Below are 14,595 nucleotides of genomic sequence, written 5' to 3' on the forward strand. Positions count from 1 at the left end.
AGGCTATATCCCGGGCTGATACCCAGGATCGTCCCTGTGCATCCAGATGATGCACAGGGGATCCCGGGATCAGGGAGGGATCATCCCTCCCTGGCCCCGGGATACAGCCCTACCCTTTGGCCCCGGTTTTCCCCACAGTCTTGGGCTGAGCCCGAGATCACAAGCGTGTGGCCCGTTTCCGCAGCTTTACTCGCATGGAGCCAGGAGCGCTGTGCCCATCGGGGTTAGGGTGGGGGGGAGCAGGTATTTTTTTTTAAAAAAAATTCACCAGTTGTCGCTGGAGCTTTAAAATATATTAAATGGCGGGCGTGACGCCTCTCTTCTTGAGGTCGTCACACCTTGCGTGTAAACAAGGGTGAGATCTCACGTTATTCACAGCGTGAGGTCTCCCCTCCTCTCCCCCAGATTTTCAGGTATGTCTAGCAAAGGCCTAAGTCTGCCACTTCTGCAGGCTGGAAATTAAAAAAAAGGACAAATGAAGTATTATTTTTACATTGTTGTGAAACAAGATATGGTCATTCCATTTAACTGTCATATTCTTGAATAATGGAGGTTTTTAAAATAAAAGACAACTGGATGTCCTAGGATCTTCGGAATGTCAATCCCATAATAATCTTAGTAGCCATATTGATCTCACCACAGCAGCAACATAGAAAGCAGTTGATGGTCTTTTAGGTCCTTTCCAACTCTACTATTCTATGATTCTAGTCCACACGGACTTGCATATGTATCTTGAGTTACAAGAAGCTCCTACCCAAGCCAGATGTAAAAGTATACTAAGAGGAGACTATGGGTGTTCACCTTTGCATTATTTGGTTGTTAAAAACACATAAAATAATTTTAAGTAAATGTGTTTGAAGCCTGCAGAACCATTTGCAGTCACTAGGGGCTGAACCAGCATGCAGCTTTGTAGTTGATAGGGAAATAGTCCACAGGGAAGTTCTATGGCTGTCCCTACCGCCTATTCTAGGGCAGCCCCGTCAGGAAAATGGAGTGCATAGACCCCTCCTTCAGGGAACTGTATGGATACACCATAGCACGAGCCATGCCTAGGAATGCCAGCAAATGTGGCTTCACTCAAGGCAGGACAGAGCAAACTCTGACAGCTGCATAACTGCTTGAATGTGTGCTGTATCAAATTATTCCAGCCTATGAGAAGCTTGATACATTCAATAGAAATAATAACAGTAAAAGAGGAACCCTTTCCGGGTTGTTTTAACTTATTCACCCTTTGACTGACACCATTGCATAAGAGTAGTTGTCCCCATATTCTTAGGATGCAGCAAACTTTTACATTAATTGCACACTTGACATTAATTGTTGGATACTGAGGAAAAACTGGAATTGTAGACACCTGGAAAGAGGATAAATAGCGCTTTTAGCACAAAGAAAGATGTGTGAAGCAGCTTGTTTTTCATATCATCCAGGAGACAGCCTAAACTCTTTCTATTGAACAGGTATTTGGTATGCATTTCTCCTCTCCTCCCCGACATACAGTATTTTCTTAGTCAAAAGATAAACCATAAAGTTCCAGTTAAGTCACACAACAGCATGTGTTTAATATGTAGATCATTAGCAACAAGCAACTATTTTTGAATCAGGATCAAATCCTCGCTCTGCTAACATTATGCAGGCATTCAATATACACATCCTTTTCATTCTGTGAAATCCATTCTAGATACTGGAAGTTGGATATTGGCAACCACTTTCCACCATCATCACATAAGACACATCTACATGAAGGGTTTGCCCCAGGGTTGCTTCGCAGTAGCGGCACGTCATCTACATGACACAGCCGCCATTGCAAAGCCATCCGGGGGCAAACCCTGGAAACTCCGCTCCAAAAGAGTCAGGCACTTACCCTGACTTTTTGGGCAGTGGATCCCATGGTGCCCTGATTGGTCACCATGGGCGGCCCCGTGGTTCTAGAAAAGTTTTTAAAAAAATGTGGGGGAGGAGAGGAATGGGGCCGTTCTCCCCCCCCTTTTATCTGCGGAGATTATAATTTCTTTTAACTTAAATTTAAATTTTACTGTTCTAACTCTGTATTTTAATCTTATATCAATTTTGCTGCATGTTTTTATCCTGGTTGTGCTTTTTATACTGTATTTTGTATTTGTGCTTTTAACCTGTTGGTTGTTTTATTATGGTTTTAATTTTTGTGAACCGCCCAGAGAGCTTCGGCTATTGGGCGGTATAAAAATGTAATAAATAAATAAATAAGTAATAAAAATAGATGGGGCTGGGTGGGGAGGAATGGGCAGCCAGAGGGTGGAGAAATGGTTCTCCCAGTCCCTCTCTCATGCATCCTCCTCTGCTGCCTTGTTCCTTTACCCCTTTTTTATTTTTATTATGTTTCTGTGGAGCTCCGCAGATAGAGATGATAAAAATTTTAAAAATGGTGTGTGTGGCCCTGTTCCTTTCCTCCCCCCTTCTTTTTTTTACATTTCCAGAGGTGCGGGGCCGAAAAATTGTTCAGACGCCGGGAATTAAGGCAAGTGCGCGTGCAAGGCGCCTCGTGGCGCCTAAGTGCCTCCATAAAGATGGGGACATAGTTAACATGATGTCATTCATGTAGGAAGAGATCTGACACATCCAATTGTACCAATTTTTCAGCAAGTAAGTTGAAAGACATTGCGGTATTAGGTATTAGATACCTTCAATCTATTCAGAGTTACATCGATCCACCTATGTGAAAGGGAGGAAAATACTCAAAAGAATTTCTATAGAACTTTACAGAGGGGTAGCTGTGCCTGATGCAGCAAAAATATTCTGGCATAAGCTTTTGTGGACATTGACCATTTCATCAGATGCAGGAAGTGTTGATTTCAAATTGGAAGTTTTACATACACACACTGGCAGAAGTGGGGAGAAATGTAAAATGTGTTGTTAGAGGAAACTAAAATGTAGAAAGTACAGACAGTAATAATTACCTTAACTGTAGCCATTCACAAAACCAGTTTCATTATGTCATCCTCTAATACAGAAGTTGTGCTTGGAAATAATAGTTGTAAACAGGTTTTAATCAGAAGTAGGTCATTCCAAGAAAATACAAGTGTACATAAACTAAAAATTATTTTTTCCTTCTCTTGTGTTGCTAAGTATCGAATAAATTAAAGAAAGAAAAACCCATGTTTTTAAAGCATGCATCTAGTATTATACCAAGAAACTCAGAATGTTTTATGATATTTTATTCTGATGTTAATCTTCTAAATTATGACAACATAAACATTAAATTCAACAAAATATCAGCTATTGTCAAGAGCTTATATTCATGTACATAAACATGAAAACTGCTACATTTACTTAAGTGTTGACTCATGTAGGCACATCTTGCAGTTTTCAGTTTATTCACACACAAGAGTTATAAACATCTTTAAAAAATATTATAGCTCCACATTTGTGTAATCTAGAAGAGAGACAAGGGATTATGTTATTATTTCAAAAATTGTTCAGTCTTTATTAACAACACTAAAATAATAGTAACCTAACCTCTAAAATGTATGTTAACATTTTTGGCTTACAAGAGGTTTTATTGTTGACCTCGCAAGAGAAACAAAATTCTTTAACATGCTGAAATGCAGTGGTTTGGACTCAAGAGTTTTCCATGAGTAAAACTCCACTCACGGAATATTCCCACTGAAGGAAGGGGGGAGCAGTAATTTTCACTGATTCACCTCTTTCCCACTTCCTCCAGTAGGGGCCTCCACTGGATCTCAATCTTTTCCATGAACGGAAGAAGCCTTTCTGTTTATGGAAGAGACACTCTGGATCTAATCCATTATCCTCAAGCCCCTAATATACAATGGGTACAACCCAGACAAACGTTAAACACAGTTAGGTCTCCATTGATTTCCTTAGGAGAGTTAAGTACATGCTTTATGTGCTCCTGTTAAAATTAAAAGTGCCTAATTTTGACCAGATTATATCCAGTGTTTTCTGATATGAGTAGTCTATTTGGGGCATAATCTTCCACAAGTATTTCTAGTGCAAGTCTCACTGGAATTAATGGGATTTGCAAAGGGGCACAAATTCCAATGGAGTTTGCACAGGATTAGTTCTGGGCAAATTCTATCCTGTGTCAAAAGTTCACCATAGTCAAGTAAAAGAGTAAACCTTCAATAGAATTTTGACATTGAAAAGAAAAAAAATCAGATTTGGGTGGGTGGGTTGTAAGATGGGACTTATTGTAAAAGCATGGAAAGTCTTTTGTAGAGTGATTTCACCATCTCTTGTTGAAAATAACTATGGGCTTGTATTATCTTTTGCTTGCAGGAGGAAAATAGTTTTAACAATCAATTTCAGTAGGGATAAATAACCCCGAGAGCCACAGTAAAACTACTTGCTAGGAATTAGTAAAACAATGAAAATTAGAAAAACTTCTTCCCATGGGGAAGCCAATGTACATGGAGAAACAAGATGAGAAAGCTTCTGCTCCATGTCTGTGGCTCTACTGCAGCCATCCCCAACCTGGTGTCCTCCAAATGTGCTGGACTACTTCTACTATCTGGGAGTTGTAGTCCAACACACCTGGAGGGCACCAGGTTAGGGAAGGTGATCTAATGTATTGCATCTTGCTTTGCCCCTAAGCCTGCTCTCCAACCCCTGTAGGCAACTGGCCCAGTAGTTGCTATTCAAAAAGCACGTACAGAAAGCATGTACGTAGGAAGATAGGAAGCTGCCTCATACAGAGTCAGATCATGGGTCCATCTAGCCCAGTATTGTCGATACTGACTGGCAGCAGCTCTCCAGGGTTTCAGGAAGGTTTTTCCAGCCCTTTGTGGAGATGCCAGGAATTGAACCTGGGGCCTTTTGCATGTAAAGCAAATGCTCTACTACTGAGCTATGGACCTTGGGAGTTAACTCTGCAGAGTTGTGGCCAGTCTATACGTAGCACACAGAAGGGAGGAAAAAATCCTAATAAGCCTCTAGGCAATTTGACAACCCATGCCTTCTTCTTTAGAATATTAAATTCCTATTGATTTGGTATCCCTACATATCACCAGTAAATGAAGTGGAACTAATTTACTTTTGAAGAAGGCAGATGCTTACTTTAGTTCAAGTATTTTACTCTTCCAGAAACTGAGGCACTCATATTATTATTTTTCCAGTGCACAAGTAAATGGAATGTTTTGGCTTAGCTATAATTCTTAAACTTTTGAAGTTATTTGAGGAACAATTTCGGAGCTCTTGCATCAGTTATACCAGTAGAACTTCATTTTAAAATGGATTCTGAGCATTACATTAAAGGGAACTTGTGTTTCTCATAAATGCTTGATTTACTAACATGTTTCATAAACCCTTTCGAGTCCCATCAAATGTATGAAGCATGATTGGCGCAATCAGTAGACAAAGTTGCTATTTAGCTTTTGTTCATTTCTCTTGTCACCAGGCACACACCCTCCTATAATACAGTGAAAAAGAATTGGATGCTTTGCTGTCACCCATTTAAGAGGCTGGTTTCTGTTCACAGCCAGTATCTAACATGGGGGCCCAGTTTTATAGCCTCCGAGAGTAGATTATACGCAAATGAACTTAAATCCCAACAACCACTTTTGTAAGAAAAAAAGCCTCTTGGGAGACACAAAAAACACAGCTGGTTGTATTGGTCAATGAGAAAAAATGTCAGTACAATTGGACAATACCTTTAACAGGACCAACATCGCAGAAAATAGCGTGCAAGCGTTTGAATTCTGGAGAACTCAAAAGCTTGCACGCTATTTTGTGATATGTTGGTTGGTCCGAATAAAAAGTATTGCCCAACTGTGGATTTGGATTTTAATTCCCCCTATTGACAAGTACAGCTATCATTGCTTTTTATGGGCATTGGAGAATACCATATTTATCTGCTCAGGGTGGAGTCTATAACTAAAATAAGGTTTCCTACCATCTGAAGAGGGGCTTTGCATTCTGAGGGTTCCATTCTCAAAACACTAGTTTGTACTGGTATAAAGATTCATGTTTCTCTTTACTTCTGTTCTCTGTCAAATGGAGAAATCTGTGTGTTTTGCTCAAGGCAAGCAGCAGATCTGGGTAACAGCCAGGTTTTATCTTGTCAGAAATGGGGGTCAGCCATTTCATGTTTATCCCAGAATCCTTGATGGAACCTAGCACCTAGCAGTGATTGAATTTATTCAGTCTGTAATCTCCATCTTGAGACTGGATTTAAACTACAGATAGCAATAACCATAACATCTGTCTTAATTTGTGTAGTTCTTTTGGTTCCCCCCCTCCCAATTCTGTTTTTTGAACCATTAAGCCCAATGAAGAGTTCTGGAGAACTTGGAAACTTGCATACTATTGTATGACATTTTGCTAAAGACATTTCCTAAATGTGTACTTCAGAAGAGAGAAATTTGGAATGGAGAACCACTGACTCCCCTCCAGATGCTCCCTGCTACGGAGTTCCAGATACATGCTTTACCATGGAAATAAAAAAGAGGCAGCTGGGTGGGGTGTCACAATGGAAAAGCAGTTGTCAGGGAAAGGGCTAATAATCCACTACACTGAAAATACTAAAGGAAATAGGGTATTGTTGTCATCCCTTAACTTGAGAAATTGTAGAGGTTAAGAGAGTTCCCAGATAATCTGTAATTCCACTGTTAGAATCAGTTTCCCACCATATGGACTCTTCAGCTATTATTTGTCTCTAAGCAGGAAGTCATCTACACTGTGTTACAGGAAATAATTAGTGACTCATTACCAATAGTCTGTGCCAGAATAAAATAGCAGAACAAAGAAAAAATGACAAGCTGGTTGCAATAGCATCTTTTCCACTCTCGACTTGGGAAAGGTGATTTAGAATAGGTAACAGCAGAAAGATCAAAGCAGTTCTATACAGTGCTCAGGCACTTACTTTTTGCTCTGCCTAACTGGTAAGTAGGCCTGAGCCCTTAAAACATCTGTTCCATCTGAAAATACAAGATAATAACATTGGCTCCATTCAGAAGACACCTAAAACCATAGTGAAGAAGGCTAAAGCTGTGGTTTAAGGTGTCTTCTGAACAGGGCCATCAAGTTACAAATATTTCTCCTACCAGTGTCTGAATACTTAATATTTGTAAAGGAAACTATTGAAGTTCCCAGAACTATGACAGACAGGACCAGCAGGTAGGAGAAACTAATTTTCAAATAGCAATACATCCCAAATGTTTTGATGATTTAGTAGAGTGGTAAAGAATGTTTACTTAATTTTCTGTTATCATCAAAAGAACATTGTGAGTTCTCTTTCACTTTCTTCAAAGATAACTATATAAATAAGCAACCTAATTCACACATTCAGATCTTTAGCTGATACAGGAATTGATGGAATCTTAGGGGTTTTATCATGTTAAAATGCCCTATCAACAAGATCCTAATGTTATGGAAATCATGTATTTAATTATAATACACCAGTTAAAACCTAACAGGGCATCACTGAGATAGATACAACAAAATGAGAAACTACAAAAGCTATCAAAATCCTGAGCAATTCAAATATGTTACTTTAGCCCAGGGGTGAATAACTTGTAGTCTTCCAGGTGGTTTGGACTACATCTCCTATCATCCCTCATCATTGGGCTATGCTGGCTAACTAGATATGCTGATCCTTTCTCCCACTCCCACTTACCTCCTGGAAATCATCTTCCTGCTATTTTTCTTCTGATTGGCTTGGTTCTGGTGTTTAAGCCCAATTGGGGCAAAAAGCAGATGAGGGCTGGGGAAAGGGTTTTGAGAGGAAAAGCATGAGCATGAGAGATACAGGTTGCTGGGGTTCCAGTGTTCCCTTGCTTTGTATCTGTTCATGGTGGCCCATATTCTAGCTGGCGTGTCGCCTCTTGGTGGACCCTCCATTTAAAGTTTCTATTACGTTCGTTTGTAACATGGCTTGTTTGAATAGTAGTTTTTAAGTTTTAAGAATTTGCTAACTACTTTTTAATCTCTTAAAATTAAAGGCTGTCAAATAGAATAACTTTATTATTGTGGATAGTATTAAGGGACAACTGCTGTATGAATTTTCAAGTAAACAGGATACACAGGCTACATTTTCAAGTGGTCAGCACACGTTTAGTGAGGGGCAGGCAATAGGCAGTGCAAAGTTTTAAAATAATTAGTGTAGTGGAAGCATCATTATTTACAGAAGTGATTTCTTCAGCAAAATTCCCTCTCAATTTTAAAGTATTCAAGGAAGTTTACGTTCCTTTTTGGAATAGCCTTGACAGAGTTGATTATCAAAATTAGTGTAGATATTGCTGTGACTCAGCTTAGGCTAAAAAAAAGTTAGGACAGTTTTGAAAAACAACATTTAGTCCCATTTGCAAGAATTATCTCTCAATGCCTTTGCTTAATGGCTCCAAAGACTTTGCACATTGGATCTACATATACACCCAGAATTGGTTCATATATTTGACTGTTATTTATTCATATTATTTGTTGTTGTTGCATGTGAACTTTTTTTGTACTTAATACATATGTATCTTTTTAAATTATTAAATACACTGGGGAAAAACAATGTAATGTATATGAATAAACAATATATGTAAGAAATCTATTACACCAGTGCAAAGTTGAGGCCATATTGGTCATACCTCTATTGAGATTTTCTGGGATTTTTATTTATTTATTTTGTATCATGTTAAGGACACTTTCATCTGCAATATCAGAAAATATTCAGTATTATAACAATTATACTTTTTGCCCTCAAACCTGATGGTTCTACTGGACTATAAATAGTATTTTAGTTTCTACAGACTCAGCCAGGAGCATATACAGAGATGCAAGTTTCTCTAAGTAACAAGGAATTAATTCCAAAATTAAAATTTGAAGAGAACTAATAAACATAACTGAATTGAAATTTAAACTATTCTCAAACTTAAATGGGGAAATCGAGATTAACATAAATATGTCCACAGATTAACATTAGACATAAAAATATGGCATGTTTAAACTTTCTGCCAAAACACAATGGGCTAGACAAACATGAACAAAGATTAACAAAACAAAAGTGAAATTTCTGTTCTAATTAAGCCTATTCTTTTATAGGTCTGATCTTTGGCATTTTAACACTGTGAATCCTGTACTCCCATCCACAAATCCTTCTGCACACTTAGGCTGTTTCTACACCTGCCTTTTCCCCCAGGATCATCCTTGTACATCTAAATGTCACACAGGGGATCCTGGGAGCAGGCAGGGACGATCCCTCCATTTGCCTGGGATAATTTTTAGGTGTAAAAAGGGCCTTATTATATCATCAAAACCACTTACTTTAGCATTTATAACCAGAAGCAATGCTATACACTGCAATGAATAGCAGAGAGGCAAACACTGCTGTCTGCTCATTGGCTGCATTTGGACATAACGCTAAACCATGGCTTAGCACTACATGACAGAGCCTAGTCTTCTCCAGGGCTTGTGTGTACCATCCCTTCCTTCTCCTCTTTCCACTCAGCTTGGAAGCTTTTATTTTTGGTTTTCACTCATCACAGCTTCCCATCGGGAAGCCTAATTTAACACTAATTATGGTCTGTTTCTAAACAAGCCATTTCAAATTTTGGTTTATGATGCTGAATTGTTTAAATACTAACCATGGTTATTTAACTACAATCCCCATGTCAGACAAAATGGAAAGTAAAACCAAAAGTAAAAGCTTCCGAAATTCTTCTCCTCTAGGAGAAGAAAAGGTGGAGGTCATACATGCCCAAGCGGAGGTTAGACTGATTCAGTATAATGGCCAAACACAGCCATTTCGTACTTTTTCAAAAAATGTATTTCATATAAGAAAGTTAGTGTGTTTTAATGTTTCTAAATATAACTTCAACAAATCTTAAGTTGTTTGTAAGAAGAATTTCAATTGTTTTATCTTTATAGTATCAAAGTAGAAAATACTTTAAAAAAAACTATGTATAAAAATATACTGGCCATGAACTCCCCTGGGTAGCAAAAAGATAATCTACCAGGAAAGCATATTTTCCTTCAAGTAAGTCAAGTGGCTGTGATGATGTAGAGATTAATGCATACACAGAGACTGTTGATAAAGTGGCAATGCGTAACAATCTTCCAATGTGTTATAAAGGTGCAATCGCCTGTAGTTCTTCAGTATGAATAGGGCAATGAAGTTCTGCTTTACATATTCCAGGCACTAGAGATTTGGTGGCAGCAAGCAAAGGAGGTTCTTCTTCTCCTAAGGGGAAAATGTTTAAAATGTCCTGTTACTTAAATTGTTCAACTTCACTTCAAAATATAGTAAACTGTAACACATTATTATTATTATTATTATTATTATTATTATTATTTTCTTCCATAAATGTAAAAAAAGAGAAAAGAACAAATATCAAAACAATACAATTTAAAAAATAAGATTTGATCCACTTAGATCAGAGATGCCATTAGAACAGAACAACAACAAATCAGGGGAACATGTTCTCTGTGTGTTGGATCCTGAGAACCACAAGCAGAAGGATGCTCACAGAAGAGAACTTTCCTGCCCTGTTCCTCCCCCCTGCAGCCCTTTGCACAAGAAGTGGAAAGCCTCTCCAGTGTCAGGAGGTGGTCCTGCTGAACATTGTGGGATGGGCATGGGGGCTACTGCGAAAAGGAGAAATTGCCAAACTCAGGCAGAGGCACCTTGTTCAGGATCCAAGCCTATGACTTTGCCTTGCACATCTTTTATGTCATCTCGAAACCTGAAAAACTCCACTTTTTTTAAAAGTGCATTTCTAGCTTTCACAATGAAGACAGAAGCTTGGGGATGTCTGGCACATCATTTGCCAGTATCAAGTACAGTGTCAGCAACACGGATCAGGGCGGTGGTACAGGCAATATTCCTGTGAACTTTCCATGATTTTGTCATCTTTCAAGCATTATTACCAAAACAGAGTGCAGGATACAGCAACTGGCAACCATCCCATTCTGTTAACATCTAAATTGGACACCATCTGTGCTAATTAAGGTTTTTTTAGTTGAGTTTTTTGACCAGCCATTCCCAATCTGGTGCCCTTCAGATGTGTTGGACTCCAACTAGCATTCTCATCCAGCATGGTCAATACTGGATGGGAATAATGGGGGTTGAAATTCAACACATCTGGAGGTGCCAGGTTGGGGAAAGCTGTGTTAGACTGTAACCCCTTTGCTGTTCAATCTTACCCAATCCTGATGAAGAGGAAACACTCCCTGTAATGGAAGACGTTTCAATTTGGTCTGCTAAGAGCCCTTCCATCAATGGTAATGATAATTCAGATGAAGGAACAGAAGAATCATAAATTCCAGAATCCCGGGGCATATCTGGGAGATTGGCAGCTTTGACAGCATGTAGCAATGGCTGAAGAATGGAGCTACCATTTTGAATATCCTGAGATTCTCTGTCCTCTCCAAGATTCAAATGCTGCATCACACAATGAGAGTTTGAATTTAAAGGCGGAACAATATTTGTATCTGCTTTTAGGTAGAAATCGCCATCAGTCACTTGTTTACTGACTAAGTCATTTAACACCAAACCAGAGTCAAATTTTTCCATCATAGGCTCTTGGTAATGTAAAGGAGCTGGGGGGAAAGGAATAAACTGTTTCTCAAACCAGTCGGGCTCCTGGTCAATGTACTGGTGCATGTTGCAAATGGCTACATAAAGAGACCGTCCAGATTTGCTCCTGAAATAATTTCTTTTGCTAATGTGCACAGGATACAATTCTGAATCGTGAAGGCCAAGATCTCTGGACTGTAGATGAGAGTAAAGCTGAGGCAGGTTATCCATGAGCTTGTACTTTGTAGTTAAATCCAGAACACCAGGAATGTCACCCTCACAGGAGTAATCAAAGTAGACAGCAATGAACTTGCAGAGGTCATGCGAATTCTGCTTTGCGTGACGCAGCTTCTCTGCTACTGTAGCAACAGCAACCAGAAAGAGTTCTCTCTTCCCAGCATCCTTTTCCCTAGATCCCTTGTGCTTCCAGTTCTTTTTCTCCACAAAGTATTTCATTCCTTTGGAACACACAATGATGATATATTGGGATTCATTGATTTTTCGATGAAGCCAGTCTTTCTGCCCTTCTTTGCAAATCCTCAGATCTTCCCATAAATCTAAAGAAACCTAGAAAACATAGGTTGCAAGTCCTCAAATAATGGATTGACATCCAACAATAACATATCTTAATGTGTGTTAATGGATGCACAGAGAAAACATGTCTCTTTCTAGATCTGTGGTGGATGCTTTCCAGTTAGCTGACTCTCACTGGGTGCTTTTATGAGCAGATATTCATGACAGGATTGCCTAAGGTAGCTCATGGTGTGTGTGTGTGTGTGTGTGTGTGTGTAAAAATCAATGATTGAATAGTAGTAGTCTTGGAGCTGATTCACACATCAAGGCAGCCCCCATCAGGTGGGTGTGGAGCCACTACAGGGTTTATGACCTGATTATGCTTGCATGATGCTTCTACATGCCTGGCATAAGGCTATCACAGGTGAACAGCTGTGACGTGTGAACTGACCTGATATGTACCCAAACTATGATCTGTGTTACAAGACCTGCAGTATGAAGGCAATCTCACCAGACTAGAACAAGAAATTATTTTGTTGCAATGAAGTGTCACATATGGCCAATAAGTGAACTGCATATTAAACTGGTATATTACTTTAAAGACTACACCAACTGGTCTCCTGCAAGCCAGTTAGATAAAACATTTGGCATGGTAGCTGCCCAGTATTCAATGCAAAGTTATGTAATTACAAAATCTGTGGCCAGTTCCCTGATCACTCCTGCTGTAGAGGAATTTTCCATTACCATCTATGATTCAAAGCAATACTGAGAATGTGTAAATATGATTGCAAGAACACTTGGTTACCCAAATAGCCACATCCAAAGTATTTTTTGCATCTTCAGGATTGCTTTTGGAATTTAGATATGTAGACTATAAACATTTTTCCTTGGAATATATTGCTCAAGCCAATGAACAAAGATAATCTTCTCAGAGTAGGACAGGTTTCAGTAGGGAACTTGATGAGCTCACAAGATTCTCTTTTAAAAAGATGGCACTGATCACTCATTCTGAGGGAAATATTTTCCTATCTATCCATCCATAAAAATAATTTCCAAAGCCATTGCATAGATTAAAAAAACTTGTGCCCCAAATCAGCACTGGGTCTAAAACCTTTTACACACCATAGACTAAAATACTGTTACCATACTTGGTAACAGTATTTTAGTCTATGGTGTGACCAATAACCAGTATATTAATTTAATCATAGAAGTAACTGTAATATCCACACTAAAGTTTCACCTTCAGCAGCTCTTGATCCAGTTCCCCAAATTGCTTTCTAAACACAAAGGGATTTAAAATTCCCGAAGGCAGGTTGAAAGTATCTAGACACACTTCTGGTTCATTAACAAGCACCTACCCTTGTTCTTAGTGTCTACTCCTTCCCCGCTCTGCCTTTGTTAGATCTCTGAGTTCAGATGAGGCGGGTGCACCATTTTAAAAAGTGTTGCCAATCTAGTAGTCAATGAACATATAGAAGTTCAGAGAGCTATCTAAAATGGCAGTAGCCAGTCTGAGGGACCAACTATATAATCAGTTCAGATGTTTGGTTCAGGGGCTTGTCAGGGGGCCAACTGCTGCTGGTTCCATTTTAGAATGTTTTTAGGATGTTTTAATCATGTATACTATGTTTTTAATCAGTTTTTATAAGTTTTATATTAATTGTTGTTCCCCACCTCGATCCAAGTGGAGAGGCGGGTAAGAATAATAATAATAATAATAATAATAATAATAATAATAATAATAATAATAATTATTATTATTCCAGATGAGCTGTAAACTGCAAAGGTGGCTTATTTGCTCTGAGTCTGCATTATGAACCCACCAGAATGCAGTAGAAATGTAGGTTGCTCAAATAACACCAGTCTGATCCAAAAGTCTACAGAAGTCATAATATAAACATGGAGCTCCATGTGAGTAAGTCCCTCTCATTCACTTCTTTGTCAAGGATGGCTGCGTGGAGCTTTCCTCAAAATTGAAGTGAATATTTCACTGAAGCTTTATACACATGAATCTGATGGACTGAGGATAAAGCATTTCTGCATCCTTTTAAAAAAAGTAAATGTTGCAAACATCTCTCTGAAAAGTATCGAGAACAGAATAATGAAAGGAACTATTTTTACCAAGATTTGACCACCAGAGGTCAGACTTGCTGTATGAATCTCTCTATCCTAATAAATAAATAAACAAACAAACATTTAAATTCGTACAAATACCAATTAATTTAAAATCTCATAGAGACAGGATTAGCACTGCACAAAGAAGACTCTAAATAAATCCTGCAGGCTAATTTTCTCTTCTCATTTTGACTGCCAAGTCTAGCTATGTAAAATAAATATTTTCAACTATTTCTGATTTGAGAGAGAGAGAGAGAGAGAGAAAGTGAGTCAGAATCAAAAATATTTTGATAATATTACGATTTCAGGAATTTATGCAAACTAAAAATATTCATATTTTAATGTGTGTGTTCCACCATTTTGAGAATCAATTATGATGAAGCTGTGCTTGTAATTTGCATGTTTATGTGCAACATGTTTTTGCATGTTTATTTTCATGCACAAGTAAGCTTAAAGCAGTGACAACCACTACA

At 38.5% G+C, this 14,595-nt stretch overlaps 1 protein-coding gene and 1 non-coding gene across 3 annotated transcripts in view; both read right to left on the reverse strand.

The window, feature by feature from the left end:
• Positions 1-4,781: 4,781 nt before the first annotated feature.
• TRNAV-UAC (transfer RNA valine (anticodon UAC)) lies at positions 4,782-4,852 on the reverse strand. Its single transcript has one exon. It is a non-coding gene; the product is annotated as a tRNA-Val (tRNA).
• A 4,821-nt stretch (positions 4,853-9,673) lies between these two features.
• IL17RD (interleukin 17 receptor D) overlaps positions 9,674-14,595 on the reverse strand; it is a 58,024-nt gene continuing 53,102 nt past the window's right edge. For both annotated transcript variants that reach the window (XM_063121288.1, XM_063121287.1), the window contains exons 12-13: positions 11,122-12,061; positions 9,674-10,159 (exon numbers count right to left, since the gene is read on the reverse strand). In XM_063121288.1, coding sequence (XP_062977358.1) covers positions 10,044-10,159; positions 11,122-12,061 — 1,056 coding nt within the window. In that variant the 3' untranslated portion in view covers positions 9,674-10,043. The remainder of the gene's footprint in view (positions 10,160-11,121; positions 12,062-14,595) is intronic.

The sequence above is a fragment of the Elgaria multicarinata genome, chromosome 3, assembly GCF_023053635.1.
Source record: "Elgaria multicarinata webbii isolate HBS135686 ecotype San Diego chromosome 3, rElgMul1.1.pri, whole genome shotgun sequence".
Taxonomy (NCBI): domain Eukaryota; kingdom Metazoa; phylum Chordata; class Lepidosauria; order Squamata; family Anguidae; genus Elgaria; species Elgaria multicarinata.